The following is a 14,627-nucleotide window of genomic DNA, read 5'->3' as shown; positions in this document are numbered from 1 at the left end:
TAGCTCAGTAGACATCTCGCTCGTAGACTGTTTATATGCATGACTGACCTGCTGAGTTTGACCCCCCTAGCGTCAGAATATTCATTAAGTGTGGTGACGTGTATTGTGCAGCACGCTATTGGGATGGAAAATGGGAAAAAACAAAAAACAAGAAAAGGTTGGCTTCAAGCACATTCCAAAATCCAGATCAAACTCCAAGAAAAGTAAAAAAAAAAAAGGGAATTTAGATGTCAAGGTACCACAGTAGAGCTATTTTGCTACTATTAAAACTTTTAACAGTAGAGACTTTAGTGTCAAACTGATGCTTGGTGGAAACAGTTCTTTCAAGTCTCCCCATTTCCAAATCAACACTTCCAGAGAGCTCCTATCTTCACATTGGCCTTCATCACAATGCTATGGTCCCATCCTCAGCCTCGCCTTCCATGCGTGAATGATACATAAATAACCAAGGCTGTCCACCACCCAGGCAAATTCAAATGCACCTGTCAAAGTGATGAAGCACCCGCCCGCAGGGAGGCATTGTTTACATTTTCACTCCACTCGTCGCAAAAGTGAGATTCTAATTATTTCCCTCACTGTAAATTAAAGCCAAGCGGGACAGAAGTACAAACCAAAAGGTATCGTGGTTTGTGCAAGAGCAGGTCTTCCTTCTGAGAAGGTTGACACACCTCTACAACATCGCGTGGACACGGGGGCAGTGCCTCCAGATTGGCAGACCGGGGTGATGGTCCCCCTTTTTAAAAAAGGGATCACACTCCTCAGCCTCCCTGGTAAGATCTATACAGGGGTGCTAGAGAGGAGGGTCCGTCGGGAAGATTCAGGAGGAGCAGTGTGGCACCTGTCTACATGTGTTTTGTAGATTTAGAGAAAGCGTTCGACCGTGTCCCTCGGGGAGTCCTGTGGGGGTACTTCGGGAGTGCGGGCTGTTCGGTCCCTGTACGACCGGTGTCAGAGTTTGGTCTAAGTCAGATTCGTTTCCATTTGAACTCCGCCAGGCCTGCCCTTCATCACCAATTCTGTTCATAACTTTATGGACAGAATTTCTAGGCGCAGCCGAGGCGTTGAGGGGGTCCAGTTTGGTGGCCTCAGCATTGCATTTCTGCTTTTTGCAGATTATGTGGTGCTGTTGACTTCATCATGCTGTGATCTCCAACTCTCACTGGAGCTGTCCACAGCCGAGTGTGAAGCGGTTGGGATGCAGGCCAGCACCTCTAAATCCGAGACCACGGTCCTCAGTCGGAAAAGGGTGGCGTGCCTTCTCCAGGTCGGGGGATGAGATCCTGCCCCAAGTGGAGGAGTTCAAGTATCTTGGGGTCTTGTTTACGAGTGAGGGTAGGTTGGAGCGGGAGATCGACAGGCGGATCGAGGCAGCGTCTACAGTGATACGGACTCTGTATCAGTCCGTTGTGGTGAAGAAGGAACTGAGTCAAAAGGCAAAGCTCTTAATTTACCGGTCGAACTACATTCCTACCCTCACCTATGGTCACGAAACCAGATACAAGCGGCCGAAATGAGTTTCCTCCGCAGGGTGTCCGGGCTCTCCCTTAGAGATAGGGCGAGAAGCTCGTTCATCCGGGAGTAGAGCCGCTGCTCCTCCATGTTGAGAGGAGCCAGTTGAGGTGGCTCGGGCATCTGGTTTGGATGCCTCCTGGAGAAGTGTTCCGGACATGTCCCACCGGCGCGAGGCCCCGAGGACGACCCAGGACACGCTGGAGAGACTATGTCTCTCGGCTGGCCTGGGAACGCCTAGGGATCCCGTTGGAGGAACTGGTTGAAGTGGGCTAGGAGAGGGAAGTCTGGGCTTCCCTGCTATAGCTGCTGCGCCCGCGACCCGACCTCGGAAAAGCGGTAGAAGATGGATGGATGGATGGATTTATCTTTACAATGACAATGCACCAAAATGTGCTGCCTTCTGTTACAATGTTCTAATTAAAAGAAATATTGAGAATGCATATGTGCTTTACTATTTTTTAATTCCCATTTTAATGATTTTAATTGAGAATAACATTACCCTTATCATGCTATTATTTATAGTCACTCCTAATGCCAATGCGTTATGGTCCCATTTTGACATTGTGTTTTGATTATCATTGGACAATTTCTGCCAAAATCGCAAGTCGTTGTCAGGCATGATGAGGGCACAAAAAATGTCCATATTTGGTATTATACAATTTTTTTATGACATGGCTTTAAAATTTATATCTGAATAGGCTTTACATTGACAGACACTTGAATGAAAATGATTGGAAAAAACTAATCATCATTTGCGACTGTACTTTTTGTATGTATTCAGATGAGCTATAATTTGGTTAGTAGAAAATCACATTTAGCCGGAGAAAGACAGGCTGACTGTCTTTTGTGAACCATTTCTGCAGCTGTGCCATCCACACTTCCTGTGCCCCTGTCCCCCATTGCCCGTTCTCCATTTGCCGTCATTTCTACAAATTCTGAAATTTATGTCCCTGCTGGAAAACATGGTTTGCCATTTATAGTCCTCAGCCAAAATAAGGTCTGTCTCTCATGATGCCAGTCAAGGGACTGATGCAGACTCTATCAGATTTCTAAATACAGACACTGACAATAAATCCCAGCTTGATTGGCTTTGAATTGGGTTAGCTCACTTGAATGCTATCTGCTTAAACCACAGCTGGCCTGTCTGCTCCATGCAGGCATTGAACCTAAATCAGTCACTTAGTGCTATCAAATGGAACAATGGCGGAGTGGAAAGAGCACTCAAACTCTTGTTAGAAAGCAAGAAGCCAGGCTAGCACAATGATGGAACAAATCCAGAACAGAACACTAGTAGTGTGGAGCCTCTAATGCTCTTTCCAGTTGTTTTGTCTCAGCCGTGATATACTCTGAGAGCCATGGTGCATTGCATGAAATGGCATCACCCAAACCCAACATACAAACACCTTTCAAAGCTTTTGTTTGGCCTTGTCAACTGAATTTCACATGCTAATTCACATAGGGCCTTAGCATGGTGAACAGGAAAATAAAAAAATATTTTCATTCAAAGTGGAATCATTACCAGCACAGGGAGACTTCCAAGCAGGTGTGGTTAACCAAAGTGACTTCCACCATGCCAGCGCTAATCATAAAACTGTTGGTGTTCAAATCGTTGACTAGCAAAAACGTGCGACAGGACTAACATTTATTTTATATTTAATTGGTTGTGCTTTTGACTGAGGCCACGATCAGTCAACTGAGACATCTCCAGTGTTCCTAGTGTATCTTGACTAGTGCTGTCAAAATTAAAGCGTTAACTGATTAATTCATCCCAAAAAATTATCGCATTAATCATGAATTAATGCAGATTAATCGCACAATTAATTTTGACCATAGATTAATTAGCCTTTAGCGTGACAGCGGATGGCTACGTTTAAGGCAGCAAGAAAATAATTACATTCATTAAAGTAAAGCATTTAATAAATGTTTGCGTATCACATTTACAATATTTGTTCACGTCAAAATATTGGGGTCTTTTTTTTTCATTTTAAATTATGCAAGTAATTAACTGATCAGAAAAAGAGGAGGATAAGCGTGAGCAGTGGATCAAATAATGTTGAAGACGTCCTTATGACATTAAATGTCAAAAGAATGAACACATAACCTGGTGCTCTTCTAATTTGGCAGGAAAATGTTGATTAAAAAGCCTTTTTTTGTTAAATGATTAATCGAGATTAATCAAAATTATAAAATGTGATTAATCTGATAAAACAATAATCGTTTGACAACTCTAATAATGACACAATGGTTGAAATATGACTGAAAATTAGTCATTGTTCAAAAGTTAATGTCTAAATGTCATAGTATTTTTTAGTTTTTTTTTTAATGAGGCTCTTTTTTGGGAGGTTTGTGTTAAAGGGGAAGTTAACCCAAAAAGTTCTTTACAGTAATATACTTTATGCAGCCACACTAGTCTAAACACGGCATTGTGATTAATATTGTTTTTATTTGTGGAATATGAAGTAAACCACACAATCCACCTGTTTTGATCCATCTCAGGGGCAGCCATTTTGCCACTTGCTGTCAACTTAAAAGAAACCACAGTTGCTCAGGGCCCAGGTTACAACCAATCACGGTTTACGGTTTCCTGAGTTTGATCATGTGACACACACAGGCTGAGCCATGATTGGTTGTTACCTGAGCACTGAGCAACTCCAATGTAATTTTCAGGACAGCAAATTGCAAAATGGCCATCCCCTGAGATGACAAAAAAAACATCAATGGTGACACCACCAAATTTACTGGCCTACCCTATAAATGTACATGGCCAGTGGAACAAACGTTTTTAACTATACTGTTATTACTCTTTGCACATTAGATCATTAGTAACCAAAGTACATTAGTAGGCATTTAAGTATTTCTACTGGCCAGTTAACTACAACACTATAATGATATCTTGAAATGATGGCTTTTAGTTTTGTTGTGCCACCCTGAGATTTTAAGATTCCCCATCTGGCCATCCCTATGAAAACTTACTGGAGGCGCCACTGCTTTATTCATATTCCCCAAGCACAATATTGATCAGAAAGCCATGTTTAGTGGGGGTGCATTCAACGTATTTTTGTAAATACATTTTTGGGTTTGACATTCTCCCTGTTTAAATTCTTGAGACCAGTAAGAGAAGTTAAAAATCATTTTTTACATAAAGGAACCTAATACAGGGTCAGAATAAATCCCTTGACTAATTTTGATCCGGGAATAGCTGCGAAAACATCCCTAATTATTGTTGTGAATACACATATTATATTCTGTGTGGTTAAAATATTAAAAAATCATGGAATATGATAGGGACTTATATGAAAAACATACCCAAGAAAGTTGTGTACAATTAAATACAACTTAAATGGAAAGACATAGGCTAATGAAAACAAGTAAGGTATTTGGTGAGGGTAATAACACAGAATTAGGATAAATACTAACCAAATAGACGGCGATGGCTGGCGAGGCCTGCAACGTTTGGGTATTTGCACATACTCACACGCACACACACACACGCACACACACACAGTGAAATAATGTCATCCAAGCATTTTACTTGTATAAACCGTTCAATACTTATACTTCAATATGCATTCAATACTTTTCAGAATCAGGGGCTGAGCCACACAATGATAAAATGACAAGAACCCCCCCCCCCCCCCCACACACACACACACATGCAATTTTGACAATGACACCCTTTCTAATGGAGAGACTGCCTGCTTTGCAGCTTATGCAGTGTCTCTAATTACAAGTGAGGTAATAGGCCTCACTGTTTTCTCTGTAAAGTGCCTTGAGTTGTATTTGGCTAAGTGTTTAGAGATGCCGGCTGACATCGATACACCACTAAATTAAACCTCTCCTTCAGCTTGACCCTGACACTCACAGCACGTTGAATGAGTAGTTATTTTTCCTCCAACACTTTCTGTGTTTTTAGACAAGTTATAACTACGCCAACAATTATGGGGTCACCTTGAATTTTACTATTGAAAAAGTTATTCTTTGTGACACCAATTGTTTTTTGTCCTTTGGCAATTTTATCCATTTTACGCAGAATTCTAATGAGTCGGTTTTCCTGCTTTTTATTTCTTTCACATTGGATTAATCTGAAACAAAAGATCAACAAAAGAAGAGTGCATGTTGTTTACATTACCTTAGTAGCTGACACTGTGTAAAATCCAGCAAAAGTGTGCATTCAGGACACATTGGAGCTTTTACAAGCACACACTTTCAGAGAGAGCTTCCATGATTTTCACACATGGATGACTTTGCGTTACATGACCTATATAACATGTTTACACGCTCTGCTTGCTGCCTGTGTCTCACCCTAATAGAGAAGGGCAGATAATTACAGGTGTGCAAGCCCCAAATATACACACACACACTCACACACAGTGAACAGGCTCAGGGTTAAGTATAACTATGTATGATCATGTATACAACCTGCCACTGATTGGGCCCCATAGGATTCAAGTACTAGTAACAATTAGCATAATCTTGTAAGCACCTAGCAGTGTTTGTTTGATGCCGTATGTTAAAACGTTTTTGAACATTGTATTTATTTTTTATTTGTTTGATCAAAACTGCTAACTTTTTCTAATTATCTGCTTTGATTGACACTTTCACAGGGTACAGGTTTCTTGTTTGTTTTTCTTGCATCTTAATTCATACTAATATACAGAGATAAATAATATATCGCATAGATAAAAATTTGCAAGATTTTTTTCTTCATTGTGTGTGTGGCAGGTGGTAGTCTATGACTACATCTGGACAGCGGCGAAACCATTGGCTGGTTCTTCAATTCCCCTAGATGACCCACATAGGGAGCCCTCTCCTCGAGCACAGGGTAAGACCAGCACCCACGTGGCCATCTACACGCTCTACGTAAGCGGGCTCAAGCAAAGATACAGACATTTCATCCGACAACCAGATGGGGCCATCATTGAGGTACGGCATTCAGGAGTCACACTTTCTGGCTACACTGGAAACAGCTGCAAAATCAAAAATGATCTGTGTCAAAAAATGTAAAAATATGAATGTTTTGTCCTCAGAAAATAATTGATTGTAACGATTTGGGCAAGTGTACCTAATGTTGTGCCCTGTCATTGTTGTTTGTTAAGCGAAAAGGAACAGGATAAAGGTAGAGACAGAGGGTGGAAAGATGGGTGGGATGTGCATTCCCAACCACTCCCTCTTTTCATCCTCTCCCTACCCTCTCTTTCTATGTTGAGGGAGCAGCATTTACAATATTAAGTCCAATCCACAGACAACAGTACAGCTGTGTGGTGCAAAAGGGCAAATAACTACAGTACTAACCTGCAGAACTAGAATCAAAAGGCTTTCCTTGGGCAAAAACAAATGTAAAATGGTGTTTCCTTCTCAAATAGAAGAGAAAGGATTTGCCCCCAGAAACAAATCATAACTTCATTCAAAAGATCTGTTGTAGTCACTGCTTACCAAATACCAATTGCCTGATAACACTGCATTGAGACCACGGCTTGGCAACAGTGTCAGCCTGCCTTACTGAATCAACAGAGAGAAGCAGTTGGGAATTTAATTACATTGCCAACTCTTTCATCCGACTTTTGACAAGACGTTGCGATGTGAAACATTGCTTCATTAGTGCTACGTGACAAGTGCTGGATTTATTCCTTTCCTCAATCATTCCTGTCAGTCCCCCTGAGAGCAACCTGCATCATCTCCACTATATTAATATTTGGAAGTTTGACTGTCAGAGAAATTAGGGGAGAAGGAAGGAGGTGGGGTATATACATAGACGCTAACAATTAGCTTGGAGGGTCTGCTGCGTCCTAATAGTCTTCTGTCATTATTTGACTGATGGGAAGTGTAAACATGCAACATGGTTCTCTCTCTGGATAGCCTGCAGACCTAGATCAGACATCTGGGCAAAATATCCACACAAAGCACATCACTTCATAACTTCTGTTTTTTAAATGGAGAAGAGTTTCATAAAGGCCACGTTAAGTGAAGGATGTAAGCGTCCCTTGGGTGCTTCTGTCTGTTCTTTGCAACCTCACCACAAGAGATGCTGATGGCATTGCATCCGCTGGTTGCGGGCACCTACAGAATCAAAAGAATGGCGTCGGCGAGAGAGTGCGACTTTATCCCCTCTGCGCCTTCAAGCTCCGACCTCTTATGCATATTCCAAACTAATCCTCCCCTGACTATATGGACTGTTTTTATGTATATGCGAGCATCCAGGAATCACCAAAGGGCATTCCTAGCACTCAGAAGCACACTTGCGTAGATTTTTTTTTATTGCCGCTTTATATTCTGGCATTAAGATACACACGCAACAGGGCGCTGTGTACAATTGGCCTCCAGATGTGCAGTGATAGCTCCTTAGAGATAAATAGCAATACAAACTGAATAGATAAGAGAATAGAAAACAAAACTGAAAACATCTTGATTATGGGATATACCGATGGTTCCAAAACCAGAACCGAACTGCAATCATTGTCGTTTCCTTTTAACCACGTTTTGATCATCACTTCATCACCACTATTTTCGAATCAACAGTGTAGGTCAGTACTGTCCGTCAATCATCAACAAAATGGGCATCCGTTAGCGACGTGCTGACAATTACACTGATTAGTCCGTCTTTTTTTAAATTTATTTTTAAACTTTTTCACCATTTGTTATCCGTCAGAAAAAATGGTTATCCGTCAGAGACGGACTGACAGACAGTCCATCAATAGTGATGAAAAGCCCGCCTCTGTTTATGATACAAAAGACAACAGGCATCTTACCACCAAAATGCCATTTTCCTCAAAATCACATGACTGCTTGATGACCAATGACATAATTTTTACTCAGTTGATTACCAAATAAAATGAACTTCTTTCAGTTGTAAAATCTTTGGTCAAACCTGCCCTCCGAGATCGACAGTGATACAAATATTTAACCTGATTTAAATATGTAATACTGTGACTCCACTCTCTTCCCAGCTAGTTACCAAGTGTAATTGTGCTCCGTAAGAAGGCTGCTTCCATTTACTGAGGCAATATTGACGGATGGTTCATTTCCTTTAAAGTGCTCTGTTTTCATAGGCAGTGTCCTGAACGCCAATACCCCGGAGGAGTAGCTCCTCCCTTAGACTAACATGACCACAGCTCCGGGGGCTAGCGGCTTTGCATATTACTCACACATTTACAGCCTAAATTTGTCTAAACGAACACCTCAACAATTAAAGTCCCGGAAGAATGGCCCTGAGCTATAGACATTGTTAGACACTGTTTGGAAGGGACCCAACAGTCAGGTGTGTCCTGTTTGCTGAAATGTGAGAAAATGAGAAGCAGTCGTGCAAAACTAGATATTTCTATTGTTTATACAGTTATTATTCAACCAGTTACTGTATGTTGATTGAAGTGTTTTCTCCCTGTGTTGAAATAATAATATTTGGTATGAATGAAATGGAAAATGTGTACTAAAATGTCAGAATAATGAGGAAGAAAGTTAATATTAATGATCCTTCATATGGTCTCACTCTGCATATGGCCCAGGGTGGTTTGTCTGTGATATTGACCATGCTGGTGGAATTGTGGAGCGGAATCACAACAATACAAAACACTGTCCTCCGTGTGCTTGCGTGCAGCAAAACAAAAAAAGACATTGAAGGTAAAGTGAGGTGTAGCTTTGCAAACACTCATTACCTATAAAACAGATGTTCCACAGATGTCAGCTTACAAAAAAACACTGATGACAACAACAGTTAGGGCCAAAATGACGCAAGGAACTGCATCCATATAACGGAGAACCTTCAGTGAAGGCCTCATAAGCGCTCTGTCTGCAGAAACAAGATGGCTGATGAAGAAATTAATGCAGGCAAAGTCATTATCTTTCCTCCTAAAACCACAGTGGGTTTATGTCCCCCCGTGTCGCTCTTTTCCTTGCGGGCTAGTACTTAAGTGTCGACGGACAACTGTGCTCTCGTTTTTTGTCTCCTCGCTCCATATGGAAGGCGGCAGCATATGCAAAAACTGGCTCTGCTTCTGTAAAACTCCCATTAAAGATGCACAACTAAGGCTCCGCCAGCTTGACTATTACCTCTCCCCGCAAATTATTTATGGTGCCCAAAAAAAAAAAATGCTGATGAAGACTATCTCCACCAGCAAGGATAAATAAAATTTAAAAAAAACACTTTCCCTTGCAATTCAGCAATGTTTTTTTTTCTTGTGTTTTTTTCTGGGTGATGTGCTGAAACACTTTTGGAGCGGGTATGCAGTTTATACACACTGTACACCTTCTGCTGTTTTATACTGCAATTGCTTTGTTGCATTATGCATTGTGCTTCAGTCTGAATTTGTACATATGTCAACCAAGACTACAGACAAAAGTATCAGGATACTTGCCCAATAAATGCTGCATTTAAGAGCACTGGGAAACTTGCTTACCATTCATCCATCCATTTTCTTCCGCTGCAGCCTAAGCAGGGGAGACCAAACTTTCCTCTCCACAGCCACTTTATCCAGTTCTTCTGGGAGTACCTCGGGGCATTCCCAGACAAACCAAAAGATAGAGTCTCTCCTGCCTGACCTCGGATTTCCCCGTGGCCTCCTGCTGGAGGAACATGCCCAGAGTACCTCACCGGGGCACCCTAACAAGATACCCAAACCACCTCATCTGAATCCTTTCAATGCAAAGAAGATGTGACTCTGCCCTCCCAGATGACCGAGATGCTCACCCTATCCTGGTCACTCTGCGTAGGACTCTTATTTCTGCCTCTTTTATCTGTGATCTTGCTCCTCACAACTTGTGACTATAGTGTGGGTGGAAGCTTATATTGACCAGTAAATTGAGAGCTTTGCATTTAGCCCCAGCCCCTACTTCACCACAACAGAAAAATGCTGTCTGCATCACTACAGACACTACACCAGTCCGCCTGTCAATCTCCTGCCCTACTCTTCCAACACTTTTGAAGAAGACCACAAGAGACTTGAATTCCTCCACCTGGGATCAAGATCTCAACCAGTCCACCCTTTTCTGAATGGCCTTCAATTTGGAAGTACTGCCAACCCTTCACATTTGGCTGTGAACTGCTGCAGCGAGAGTTAAACATTGCGGCTTGAAGAATGCAACAGAACTTCATCATCTAAAAAATGCAGCAATGTAATACTGAGGCCACCACTTTGGACGCCTTCAATGGCATGAATGTACCTAGAATTTCTCTCCATACATGTTTTTTTAACAGAATCATTGACCAGGGTAGCCTTGACAAAGTCTAAAACGCACTGGAAGCGAATGTGACAAATTGTTGGCAAAGCGGACTATACTATGACACTAATTGTACTGGACCCTACAGCCCATATAAGGGGGTGCAGTCTCCCAGATCAACCCTCCCTCAGAATACCCCAAGAGACATGGTCAGATACCTTCCCCAAGTCCACAAAGCACATGTAGTCTGGTTGAGTAAACTTACATGCACTCTCCAGAACCTTGCTGAGGTTATCCTGCTGATCCACTGTTCCTCAGCCAGAATGAAAACCAGATCAAGGAGTGTGATCCCCTGCAGTTCGACCATAAAAAATGGGGACCACCACACATCATTCAAAACAGACGGCAACAAGAGCAAATAATCAATTGGAATGTTTGCTGATCTTGGTGTGTATAGGTCGATAGTGCCTATGTGTGAGAAAAAGCTGGATGAGGCCATGAGACTTTTACTTGCCTTTCACTTAGTTCTCGCAGGATGCAAGACCACAAGGCTGCGTAGGGGGGTACTGATGATCTTCTCTGCAGTAGAACTATTGCAGTCAGATTTTGTCCTTTGTAGCAGCACCAAACCAGACTTTAATGGATGAACAAAGGACAGATGCAACGTCATATCGACATATGACATATAGTAAATTATGGTATTTTCTACCTATCGTTCCTAGTGACTCACATCCAGGAAAAACTTCTTCCAATCTTCACAGAGGTTTCTGGGGCAAACTTTTTCTGATCCCTTACCTAGGACTTTTTGCTGTTCCAGTACATACACGTGAAGTTATTTCTTGAGATGTTGTCTTTTTAGTGAAGTGTTCAGTGGTGCGATACTTGAGGCATGGAGTGGTGGCTCATGCAGGACCTGTGTTTTCTTCAGGTTGACATGGAGGCCAAGCTTGTTGTAAGCATCATCAAATCCTCCCAGAATCTGTTGCCTTCTCCTGTGTATCATGAAGCACTGTTCATCAGTGTACTGGAAGTCCAAGAATGAGGTGTTGGTCTTGGCCCTAATATCGATCCCTAGTGGAATCTTGTCTTCTATCATGAGGTGGGTAAAAGCTACGAAGATGAAGCGTGTTAAGAGTGGGCCTGCAAGGACACGGCTGTTTTCGGCTAAAGTGAACTTTAAAGGCTTTGGTCTTTTTGCCATTGTTGAGAACTGAGGCGGACATGTCGTTAAAAATTAGGGCAATGTTGACAAACCTCTTGGTGCACTTTGTTTTTCTGATCTGTCACAGCAGGGGATGGTACACTAAATGCCTTGGTGAGGTCGATGAAGGCAAGGTTGAGCGACCAATATTGTTTGCCGTATTTCTCCCGCAGTTGACGTATGATGTGTCTGTTGTCCCTCTAGATGGCTACAATCCGCAGGGTGTCTCGGACAGGACACTTTCAATAAGATGCTTGTGATGTCTGTTTGTGATGCTGGTGGAATTTTTTTAAACAGTTGACAGGAGGGATATTCCATGGTGATTTTCACAGTCCAACCTGTCCCCCTTTTGGTTGTAGTTCCAGTCCTGTGTATCTTCTGGGATCCAGAAGCGTTTTGTCTAACCAGAGCAAATATTTGTGTGTAGATCTGAGCATGGATTATGTCTGCTCACATAGATTTGTCTATACTGTATATGCCGTGTGCTTATGTGGCAATTGATTTGACAGGGGACAGGAGAGGGACTTTTCCTAACTGTTCCCACAAATTATGAAGCATAGACTTGTCCAAATAATATAACACAACCATCAAAAAGAGATGATAATGAGGAATAAGTGCAATTTCTCTAATTAATAACTGACAACCCATAAAATATGCCATGAACGAGCTTCCGCCACACAACTGGTGATCCATTTGGGTCTTCGCCATACCAATATTGACCTAATTTAACATGCAGAGAATATGAAGAGGTTAACCTTTTGAAAAACACCTTGCAGCAACAATAATTGACAAAACACATCAATTCTCCCTCCTGCCTTTCTTTTTTGTAATTACTCCACCACACGTTTGATTGCCGCTTTGGTGCTGGAGGACCCACACTTCATTTGCCATGAGGTCATTGTCAGCCCTCAGAAATATGAATCTGATTCATAAAGTGCGTGTGTGTGCTCTGCATTTTGTGTGTGTGTGTGGGGGGGGGGGGGGTGTTTCAGGCGACAAGACAGAGGAGAATGTCCTTGGCTATATACTGTATGTCGCATGAGGAGATTAATGCCTCCCTGGCAGCCATATCTGCTTAGCAGGAGGACTTCTCCAAAGTACACCGCATGTAATTATCTGGCAAGTTAGTACAAGTTTTAGATAAAGAAACTCTCTGCGGCACAATTTTCAACTTGGCTGCCCTATCTTTGTAATTTGCAAGTGTAAAAAAAAAAAAGTGCCCGGCAACGTTTTTCTACATGGAACATATGTGTATGTTACGGATTCACAAAATTACCGATCGGCTTTTCTAAGGTGTTTACCCTCCCTTTCTTTATCATTTGTACTATTTGACACATACCAATACACACATAAATATACATATATACATTCTCCTCGTGCCTACGTGGGTTTTCTCCGGGTACTCCGGTTTCCTCGCACAGTTCCAAAGACATGCACAGCAGGTTAATTGAACACTCTAAATAGTCCCTAAGTGTGCTTGTGAGTGTGACTTGTTGTTCGTCTCTGTGTGTCCTGGATTGGCTGGCAACCAGTTCAGGGTGTACCCCGCCTACTGCCCGAAGCTGGCTGGGATAGGCTCCAGCACCCCTGCGACCCTTGAGGAATAATTAGTAAAAATTATTTGCCCCTTTCTGATTTCTGTTTTTTGCATATTTATCACTCGCAAAGGTTTCATTTTAATTTCACACTGAGACAACCCAACGGTATATAAAATGCAGTTTCTAAATAATGATTTTATTTACCAAGGTGGAAAAAATCGAGTCCGGGCTTCGGCCTTCCTGGGTGGTGTTTGCATGTTCTCCCCGTGCCTGTGTGGGTTTTCTCCGGGTACTCCGGTTTCCTCCCACATTCCAAAAAGACATGCATGGCAGGTTAATTGAACACTCTAAATTGTCCCGAGGTGTGAGTGTGAATGTTTGTTCGTCTCTGTGTGCGCTGTGATTGGCTGGCAACCAGTTCGGGGTGTACCCCGCCTACTGCCTGAATCCAGCTGGGATAGGCTCCAGCACCCTTGCGACCCTAGTGAGGCATAACCAGTTAAAAAAATGGATGGATGGATGGAAGGTGGCAAAAAATACAAATTTATCTGACCCTATGTGAAAAATTGCCCCTCCTTGTTAGATCATAAGGCAATTGTGACCACAGTTTTCAATGTATTCAATCACTTTCCCCAAAAAATGTCGAGGGGCAAGACAGGTCGCATATTAGACAATACTGCATGGATCATCCACCATTTTCTCATCCAAATAAAGATGCAGGTTAAGGTATATTGGTCAATAATGATAAGATTTGATTAAACTTTAAACATTTAAGCAAAGCCAGTCCCATCTTCTTCCCTACAGGAAGTTTTGTGAAGTATTAATTTCAGTATATTCCCCAGGACAGACGCAGACTAGACAGGATAACACTGCTCACAGTCCTGCAACAGAATAGTAGTAGCCTACAGGACTTTATTTGTATTTCTTAAGTGTCTGCTACAATGACGCAAGGCTTTCCTGGAGTAACTTGGTTCAAACTAGTAGTTCACTTATTGCACATGTGATCTCCTAAAGGTGATTGGAGACCTGGAAGACTTAGACAACGCAACAAGGATGGCACCTTTTGCAGGGCAGCGATCAGGGCCTCGGACGATGGACCAGGAGGGCTCAGGCATCACCCAGCAACTACGGAAAAGAAATAAGCTTTTTGGACGTGAGTGCTGTAACAGAATTTGGCTTGCATGTTTTATCACAAAATGATAACACATAATGACGAGTACATATTG

General features: G+C 42.2%; 1 protein-coding gene across 1 annotated transcript in view; it reads left to right on the top strand.

The window, feature by feature from the left end:
- The window catches only part of ofcc1 (orofacial cleft 1 candidate 1), an 84,387-nt gene that overhangs the window by 67,532 nt on the left and 2,228 nt on the right, over positions 1-14,627 (top strand). Inside the window, exons 12-13 of the mRNA XM_086066270.1 lie at positions 6,235-6,435; positions 14,416-14,554. Coding sequence (XP_085922396.1) covers positions 6,235-6,435; positions 14,416-14,554 — 340 coding nt within the window. The remainder of the gene's footprint in view (positions 1-6,234; positions 6,436-14,415; positions 14,555-14,627) is intronic.

This window comes from Leptonotus elevatus, chromosome 21 (genome assembly GCF_054856555.1).
Source record: "Leptonotus elevatus isolate MCC_2025b chromosome 21, RoL_Lele_1.0, whole genome shotgun sequence".
Lineage (NCBI taxonomy): Eukaryota > Metazoa > Chordata > Actinopteri > Syngnathiformes > Syngnathidae > Leptonotus > Leptonotus elevatus.
The sequence above is the reverse complement of the archived record's forward strand: the minus strand, read 5'-3'. Positions and strand labels throughout refer to the sequence as shown.